This window comes from Haliotis asinina, chromosome 7 (assembly GCF_037392515.1).
Source record: "Haliotis asinina isolate JCU_RB_2024 chromosome 7, JCU_Hal_asi_v2, whole genome shotgun sequence".
NCBI classification, from domain to species: Eukaryota; Metazoa; Mollusca; class Gastropoda; order Lepetellida; family Haliotidae; genus Haliotis; species Haliotis asinina.
The window spans coordinates 26,170,244-26,180,052 of NC_090286.1; the positions used below are offsets into that span (position 1 = coordinate 26,170,244).

At 39.5% G+C, this 9,809-nt stretch overlaps 1 protein-coding gene across 1 annotated transcript; it reads right to left on the minus strand.

The window, feature by feature from the left end:
• Positions 1-1,425: 1,425 nt before the first annotated feature.
• LOC137291924 (acetylcholine receptor subunit alpha-like 2) lies at positions 1,426-4,189 on the minus strand. The gene is made up of 2 exons (XM_067823481.1): positions 3,872-4,189; positions 1,426-2,370 (listed from the first exon to the last, which is right to left on the minus strand). The coding sequence occupies exons 1-2, from the start codon at positions 4,187-4,189 to the stop codon at positions 1,426-1,428; spliced, it is 1,263 nt and encodes a 420-aa protein (XP_067679582.1).
• Positions 4,190-9,809: the final 5,620 nt, after the last annotated feature.

Here is a 9,809-nt window from a genome sequence, read left to right on the forward strand (position 1 = left end):
GATCTTGAGGTATAGTTTGCAAACCAAGAGTGCTTCAAATGCGCATTAGATGTCCAGAGTCTTCATTTGAGCGGAATCCGTTGGAGGCTCAAATTGCTTAAGTGTACCTTTCAAATAGTGAGACAGAAATTCGGACATTTCATCTTACGAGCTTGAAGTGAAAATTCCATATACTTTGGGGATTAAAAATCACTTTTGAATATCAGAAAGACAGGCAGAGCGCGTGGGCTAGATTTTGTTTTCAAAAATTTCTAGCCGGAGTATGAAATTATGGTGTAGGAATTATACAATATTTGGTTTATTTGGGTTCATAATATAGATACTTGGTACGTAGTGGGTTCTTTCCGCTGCACCTAAAGGATATTTCATTAACGCACGATGAACAACCAGTAATCAAACATATCTACACTGACGTCATGATCTTTAGATCTTTAAACTGTGTTCAGACTGGTGGAGCCGCATTTGAATTTTGTTAAATCTCTGCGCAGATGTAACAAAGAGAGTGCAATCAAGTACAATTCTCGAACAATAACAGATATAAAAGAAGAAAACATGTGTAACGATTTTGAGTTTCTTTTGTGTGCGTCCATTCTTGGCTGTTCATGTCTTTTCAACATTGTTTAAAGAGATTTAAGAACAACACAGCAGTTTAATATATCCAAGCAAGGCCATATATCTGATGCAGTGTTTTGTGTTCAGCTGTTGTATATCCCATTACAAATGTCTCCCCTATATCCCCACACAATTTGAACCAAGGGGACAAAAAAATCGCTATTCCGAGTTGGGTACCCTTAGACAACAGGGGATCACTTCAGAGAAACGAAAGGAAACGAGACATTACAAATGATAACACAAAACAACAAAGGCCTTTCCATTTCATAGGAAATGTCTATTCGATGATTCCAACACTCGTCACAAACACATGCAAAGGCAAATCAACGATTGCGTTTCAACAAAGAAGCACATCGAACGGAAGGCCAGCTTAGTGCCAGCTTAGTGTACTGTGACACATGGCAGAATATCAACTAGTGACGCCTAGCATAATGGACGGTGTCATTTCACACTGAGTTGAATAATGGGGTAACGTAACATCTAACGTCGTAACGTTTCAAGTAATCATTAAAAATCATTGACATGTACATCACTATGATAAATCGATGTATTCACATAAATGGTTTTGCTTAATACGATTAACTTTGATGACCATACAATACATGTTCACTAATGTCAAAAAAACATACTAAATATCTTATGACCATACAATACATGTTCACAAATATCAAAAACATACTAAATATCTTATGTCCACACACTATATGTTCACTAATGTCAAAAGACCATACTAAATATCTTATGTCCATACAATACATGTTCACAAATGTCAACAACATACTGAATATCTTTGTCAGCCTCACCACTCACTTCTCAGAAGAGCATTCTGAACACTGCAAATAATGTGATTGTTAGTGATGCCAATATAAACGCAACAAAAAATATCTTCTCAAGATATTCTATTCTAAGTTTCAGAGTTTTCTTTGCCTTTTTTTCTTCTTGATCGAGATCGTTCATGCCAGTAGTTGCATTGTGGTTGATCTCATCAGAACATATAGCATCCTGGCGATCGATACCTTCATCATTTTCCTGATCAGACTTTAGTCGGCGGGTCGATTGCCTCTGTAATATTGCAACTCCATGGTCCTCCTCCTCCCCATCATTCAGCTTCCATTTAAAATGATAGTTTAAAGTTATGATATTGCAGATAATAGACATCGCGCCTAAGGAGAGGTGTAGAACAACGAACATAGCGATGACAGGAATATTATCAGAATTATTGGGTGTTATGTCACCGATATAGCTCAAGAATACTGTCAGAGACAGCATGGTTGTCACAGAGATTGATACCTTCTCACCTGATTCTACGGGAACCACGAACACAAAAGCATTAAGCATCGACAGCAACACCGTCGGGATGAGGATTTTCAAAATATAGAAGACACTGTGGCGTTTGAGAACGAACCTAAATGTAACACCGTACTGATGGTTGTCGCTGAAGTTATAGAAAGCTTCCTCGAAGTCCAGACTCAGCAGCTCCCATTCGCTGTTCTCCTTGTAGTGCCGCAGAATCACACCCTTGCCGTAAGGGACGAGGCGGAGCTGATCCGCGTAGTACACCCAGGAAGATATGTTCATGTAGCAGACCTGTGAGTCGAAAGGGAAGGTCCGGACGTCCACCTCACAAATAGTCTGGTAGACGTTAGCAGGTGACCATTCAATATATCCCGATGAAAAGACCCTTATAATATCATCACTCGTGCCAACGACACCCAAACTGTTGACGGCGTTGCGAACTACAATGTCGGGCTTCCATATCTGTAAGAAACAATTATTGAGTGTGTGAGTCATTGAGTATGGCTCAATGTTCCAGACATATCCCGACGGGGACACCAGTAATGGGCTTCACACATTGTACCCATGTGGGGAATCGAACCCTGGTCTTCGGCGTGATGAGCGAACGCTTTAACCACTATGCTACTCCATCTTTCATGTAAGAAGGTGGGGGGGGGGGGGGGGTAGGTTCTGTATGCATTCAGGGCTTGAATGTTTTCTTAACGACCGTCTTAACGTCTCTTGTCACCCACTGTCCAGAACATTGTTGTCCGTTTTGGTACCTGTTATGACTGTTTCCCTCGATGTGCATCTGCTCGACAGTGCACGTAACGAAACTTAATAATAAAACGAAACAATAATACGTATTACACTTTACATATCATGTGACGGAAACATGTGTTGTGAAACGGTTGCTTGCTGGAAATTATGAGTGCTGGAATATCCGAGCCATATTCTATGCATATGAACATTAACTTCCAGTACTATCTGTAGATATCAAACAAGAACAATCAGGTTCCGGTAGTCCTCATAGATGGTATTAATCCTATAAATCAAATTCAACTCCCTACGACATCTATGGTTAAAGTTCACATTTAGCATCTGTTAGGTGACGAAAATGTCATCATGGCCACTTTCCTTTGGGTCGCATCATGAGATCTTAGTTAGTCATTAACTTCCAGTCATTAACTTCCAGTATTGTCTCTACGTATCAAAACAAGAACAATCAGATTCTGGACGTCCTAAGATAGTATTAATCCTATAAATCAAATTCAACTCCAGTTAAGACATCTTTAGTTAAAGGTCACATTCAGCATCTGTTAGGTGATGAAAATGTCATCATGGCCACTTTTCTTTGGGTCACAACGTGAGATCTTAGTTCATAATCAAATGTTATATGTAAACCATGCATTCACATGTAGACCATGTAACCAAATGTTTTCCAGTCGTTTCATCAAATGTTTTAACATAACTTGTCTCGAAATGATAATACTTCAGTCGTTACCAAGAAATTTGGATTAGGCAAATATTGTGTTTGACGTAAACTATAGAAGGTTTATTCTCGTTTTGCCACCTTGATAGTACTTCACACGACCCCTTCCACATCCTATTGTTCTTCCAATTTACACGCATGGCTACCTCTTCACCCTCAACAACAGCGTGGTGGCAAAACGAGGAGACCCCCTACAGCCACCCAAAGAGACAAACGAAGAATTTCATTCAGCATCATACCTTCAGGATTCTTTGGAAGAACAGTTTTCAAGTAACATCTATATGTAGGTGGGGGCAAAACTGGGAAGGTACCTGCGATCCCACAGTGTGACATGACTACTTACACCCGAGCAGCTTCTAATGTTAACTTGATTTATTGTGTTCCTTGTAAATTATCCTTACATATTCCGAATATACAGTATCAAAATACGTTAATATTACAATATTACAGTGATAGTCACTAGCAGGGATAAGAATACGAACATTCACGTACCTTCTCATGAATCACCATTATCTCATCTATGCCTCCATATTCTGTAGAATTCCAGATGTACCGATCGTCATTCCACCAAAAATCCAACCATCCGCTTGTTGTAAGAATCTGTTGTCTTTCATCTAGTGAAATTATGAATAGAAGATTGAACCACATATTGACGTCAATCCGCTGTCCAGCCACAGGGTCGGCCTTGGCCAGCACGGATCTCCTTTCAATCTCACGTGAAAGGCTTAGTTGTTTCTCTAACGTTTTACACGAGAAGAGATTTGTCGGGATCAGTAAGGCTAGGAAAAACTGTGTGGGAATTGAGGGCATCCTGCCTTTTGAAAAAGCATTTACTCCCTTGTTATGTCTGATCAAACCTTACTCGAGTTTGTGTGATCTGCCCTCAGCTGAAATGGAAAATGTTTTAACAGGATTAAGTTAGCTCGTCATGTCCTTTACAGAAAGAAAGAAAGAAAGAAAGAAGAGAGCAATAAAAATATTTTATTCCGATGTTACGTGCTCGCACGCATACATGCATATTATAAAATGGCAGGATACAACATATTACACAATATAAAATATTGCGGGTTAAAAGTAAGCACGCGGCCTATGAGACACCATGATGCGTTGGTTTACAGAAATACGTCAGGACCGATCCGAGGCAAGAAACAGTACTGGATAGAAGGAAGACGAAGATGCAATTCTAGTATACTGACAAGTTTTTACTGACAACATACTGAAATATACTGAAACACCAAATAAATAGCTCCTATGAGTTTTACAGTCTAGAAAATATATTTACCAGGCATGCTCAAAAAAAATAATTTCTTCAATAACAGAATTACGAACTCATGCAAATGATATTCTTGACTCGGACATTTCAACTAAATACTCACCATGAATTTCTTTAAAAAATTACCACTACCGTGGCAAATGCATCCTCAAGTAAATTATATTTGTCTGGTAATATGGGGACGGTGGCATCTTAAGGAAATTCTCATTTTCCAAACGATAATTGCTATCTTACCGCGGTTGTAAGGTCCCAGTGCTCTTCTTCACGGTTGTTTAAATGAACGCCTTGCTTCAGATTTAACTTCAGCATCTGCACTCTCCATGCCATCACTGCAAGCTAATCGAAAATCAACTAACCCTTTTCATTGACTAACGCTTGTTGTCGATATCTTGCATGTGATCTGCAGGTGGATCATGAATATCTTTGTCTGGGTAAGCCCTCATTTAGGGCATCAATACATCACGTGTTTGTTCTGTTTAAGCACACCTGTTAATAACCTCGCCGATACCAAGACACGTCTTGCCAGATACTTTTGCACTGAAGTGACTATCCATTACAATGGAAAAGGCTGTCTGAAAACACAGATATCTGGACAAATACCAGATGATTGGTTCTATATAAACATGCCAGCCAGTATGCAAATATTCTTTCTGTCACAAACCAAGTAATTGATTCTGTTTGTTATGTGATCATTTTCATGTTGAGTGCCCGAAACAGCTTGTAGACACACTAATCAATATCTGGGAGGTCAACGATTCTGTGGATGTAGTTAGTTTTTGCCGATAAGTGTAATGACATTACTACCTGTGATGCCAGTGTCCTAAAGTTTCTCCGCTTTGTAATTCTGGGTTTTGTACTGTAGGACATGTACTTCCATTGATGAATATCAATGGCTGTATACTGCGAATACCTCTAGAGTCCTGAGGGGTTCCGTCCTTTCATTCATTCAGAAAGTCAAATATTTACAAAAAATATTAGTACCTTCCCTGGCATCCATAATATCGTTCTTCTTTATCTCGTAATACAGATGATAAATACAGACTAGCATCAAGAAACAGCAAGCTGAACGTATTCTCCTTATCTTAACCTGTAAGTGTAATAACAGCGCCATACGTTGTGAGACAAGGGAGGCTCCTCAGCTGCTTCATATTTAGACCTTTACATAAAAATAAAGATTCAGAGTGAAAAAAATCCACGAGACTGTACGACAACAGTGACAAACAGATTGACAAACTTTGAGATGTTTCCGCTGATCGATTATACCTGACATGTGTTTGTCTTTGAGAGAAGCATCATCAACTGACCATTGATTGATGATGTACAAACAGACGAAGACCTCCATTACCTGTGCTTTTATAGCATTTTAGATGATGTAATCTGCGATTGTACAGTACCTGACACCTAGCGAGTCCATATAATGCGAATACATGATGACATTGGAGAAGAGAGATTGACGTGAGATAACTCGAAAGATGTGATTCACATACAGTGAGCGAGTTAAGACTTAATGTCACATCGCCAATATTTCAGCCAAATAGAGACTAAACACAGATGACAATAATAATAGAATGTATAAAGGAAATTTAAATAACAATTGTCAGAGAAGGACAGTGAAATCAACTTTATATCACAGATATAAATATAAAACTAGTATGTAACTCTAAAACAGCTTAACTATTGAAGACAATTCAAGATAAAAACAGGTTAAATTTTGCTAGAAAAATGAAGATATTTTACCATACAAAGGACCGTGGGACTTACAGTGCATTAGGTTCCTGCGAGGACCCTAGCTGGATTTACACCATCCCTCTAGCTATTAGTAAGTTTAGATAATCTAGCCAGAATTTGAAAACGAGATGATGTCTTAACAGCCAGTTAAGTCCGTTGCACCTGTGTGTTGATTACTTAGCACTCCAATGAGCTGAAGGCAGGAAACAAACATTGAGGGCCAATCGACATGATGACCAATGAAAGTAATATTTTCCAACATAAGGACATCACGTCTCACAAACACGTGTAACGGCTGCATACCTTTACACCAGTAGCATTGAAGGTCTCCCATGGCCCTCCAGGTCAACAGATTGGAAACCAAAAGTACATTAGAGGAATTAGACGGTGAAAAGAGGCTTGGTACAATTCAGTTTGAGAGAAAAGCGTGTAAAGTAAAAACCATTTTAAATTTGTTATCACCGTGTATTCTACACGGTGTGCTTGTGTAAGAAAATGATTCAAGCTTATCATCCTATTTCAAATGTAATAGTGGTACCCGTCAAGGATGCGCCCTGAGTCCGCATATTTTTAGATAAATAAATAAAACTGTTGAAATGTTGGTGGAAGAGGGGGGAAGAGGTGTCATTATTTCGACACATATTCAGGATGTGTTTTCTCCATGTTTTGCTGTTGGTGCGTTAGAGCTGCAAAAGTGCATCCATATTATTGAAAAGTCCTATGCAGAGGCAGGAAAGAAAGTCAGTCCAAACCTATTGGTTTTCGAAATGGTGGTCCTCTTCGTTCTTATGACAAGTATTTTTAAAATGGTGATCAAATAGAATTGTGCTCGCTCCTAACCTGTCATGGACTAAAACCCAATCATGTTTAGCAGCTGCAACAAGTAAAGCTGTATCCTCCATCAACAATTACCAAAACCTTTTTGGATACATTTGAAGAGTGAGTGAGTGAGTTTAGTTTTACGCCGCACTCAGCAATATTACAGCTATATGGCGGCGGTCTGTAAATAATCGAGTCTGGACCAGACAATCCAGTGATCAACAACATGAGCATCGATCTGCGCAATTGGGAACCGATGACACGCGTCAACCAAGTCAGCGAGTCTGACCACCCGATCCCGTTAGCCGCCTCTTACGACAAACTGAGTCGCCTTTTATGGCAAGCATGGGTTGCTGAAGGCCAATTCTACCCCGGGACCTTCATTCCATGATTGCAACAGTTGTATTACTATAGCAATGGTCACTATTCTGTGTTATGTATCCGAGATTAGAGGAACCACTGATTGTAAACAAATTGAAATTGTGCAATTTAGTTCTGTAAGACTTGTATGAAGCTCAGCAAGTATACCAACAATAGCATGGTGTTTGGAAAGTGTGGCAGAGTACACTACATTGTCACCACACATATAGATCATTTCAACACCATTATGTCCTTACCGTGCTTACCAAATTGCTCTACTCTCTTGATGATAACAATAAATATACCCGGGCTTGATACATAAGACAAATCCATTTCAGTATGGTTTTGGGTTTGTATGCCTCTCACAAGAAATCGGTTGCATTAAAACATATCTATCGTCAAACAGCTATTTTATGAGTGCTTCCTTTTAAGATTGACGCTCCTCGCTTCACTCTTCAACTGTGTAAATATCATTCACAGTTTTACTTAATGTTCAACACTGTGTGACCTCCTACCATATGAACGGGCAGTGATAATAATGTGAAGATGTGACAACTTCAGACTAAAGTGTAAACCGGTCGTCGCAAAAATACACCCTATAATCGACGTCTCTGTCTTTACTGTCACTCTGGGGGTGTAAACCATGTTGAAGACGAGCTCCATGTCCTACTTATCTGTATGGTTTATGAAACAAGAAATGAGTGTTTCACTCCGACTCACTCCACCCACCCCCAACAGCTGAAACCTTTGCACGGTTACCTGTAACAACACAAAATATATAAACATTATGTAAATTCATCTCCGCTGTATCAAAACTTAGTAAATTAATCACCACAGTGAGCGCGCTTTATATTCAATCTGGATCCTATATTCAGCGTGTATGTATTATTTATATTTACATTTGGTTTGTGTTATGGGCCAATGGCCTACGTTACTGGAGTAAAAAATCTGGCTGACAATTCAGGAGCACTGTTGAAAGTCAGGCTTTCTCCGTCACCTCCGATAAAATATTATAATATTATTACCAATTTCACCAAATTATGAATTTTTGGCTTTCTCTTTTGTAATGAGTATAGTTCTCGTTAGTGAAGTTTGCTTTGACGACAAAGACGTGACGGAAGACGCTATAATTAGCCTTTGTACACATTCTCGAACACGCCAATGGATAGATTGTTACGGATATTATTACTTAAACTGGCATGTCAAATGTCAATTCACGTTCAACAAATGAATGAGAAATGTCATTGCTCTTATGATGAAGAAGATCAGTAATCGGTCCTCTACCTCATGCCGGGCACACCGGGTGGACGCCTCTCAGGCCTTAAGGGGACGGCACCGGAGGTACCCAAGGGCCATCAGTTTCAGCGTAGGAAGACGGCCATGGCCAACCACTGGAACCAGGTGCACCATCAACGTTTGAAGATAAAGCTACAACGTCTAGCCCGATCCAGGGCATTTATGTGTGGAATGTTCAGGGTATCCATTCACACCCACATGACAATTCATTCACGCTGTTTTGTGAACAGACATTCTCGGACGAGAGTGGGGCCGTTACTTGTATTACTCATTATTGATCGAGTCTTGTAGACTTCATACTGGCTTGTGTTAGTGCTGTTCTAGACAGGATTGTGCATTTTCTACCAGTCTCTGATCACCTACCATTATCATGCTCTATCAACCTCGGTTTTGTTGCAGGGATGGAAGCCAGTAGAAATGATAATGGATGAATCGTAGAGTACTATTAAATTGACAAATACAAGACATGTTAGAGCAAAGACAATGAATTTTGTGTCAGCATAACGTCTGCGGTAGCATCTAATATTGATGATGACTGTAAACGTAGACGTAAATATCAATTCTGCAGCGGACAAGCTGGTAGAACTGATGCCATATATATGTTTGATTAACATGCATAAAGTACCTAAACTATGGAATCCTAGAAGGGACATTGCCGCGTTGTCGTGACGTCCGCTGCAAAGACATGCAAATGCATCCCCCTGAAATTTCATTCAAGTCAAATCATGTGAATGTGTATTACTCGTGTGATAATGATCAGTTTCAACGTTTTTTTGTTAATTGTATCTGAACATAGTGAAAGACATGCCCGCTTCTGATGCCCATCTTCAGAATATTGCCAGAAGCGTCATAAAACCACACGTACTCGCTGTCATTAAACTAATCTACATAGCTGAAACATGACTCTTTTTCTTTCAGACGCAGGAACCCTGGCACATTCTGGATTTAGTGTTG

Bases quoted from the DNA above. Each gene is read 5' to 3' on its own strand.
- LOC137291924 (XM_067823481.1), bottom strand. From the start codon at position 4,189: ATGCCCTCAATTCCCACACAGTTTTTCCTAGCCTTACTGATCCCGACA. The intron at 2,371-3,871 runs GTACGTGAATGT...TGTTTCTTACAG, and splicing joins TAATGGTGATTCATGAGAAG to ATATGGAAGCCCGACATTGT.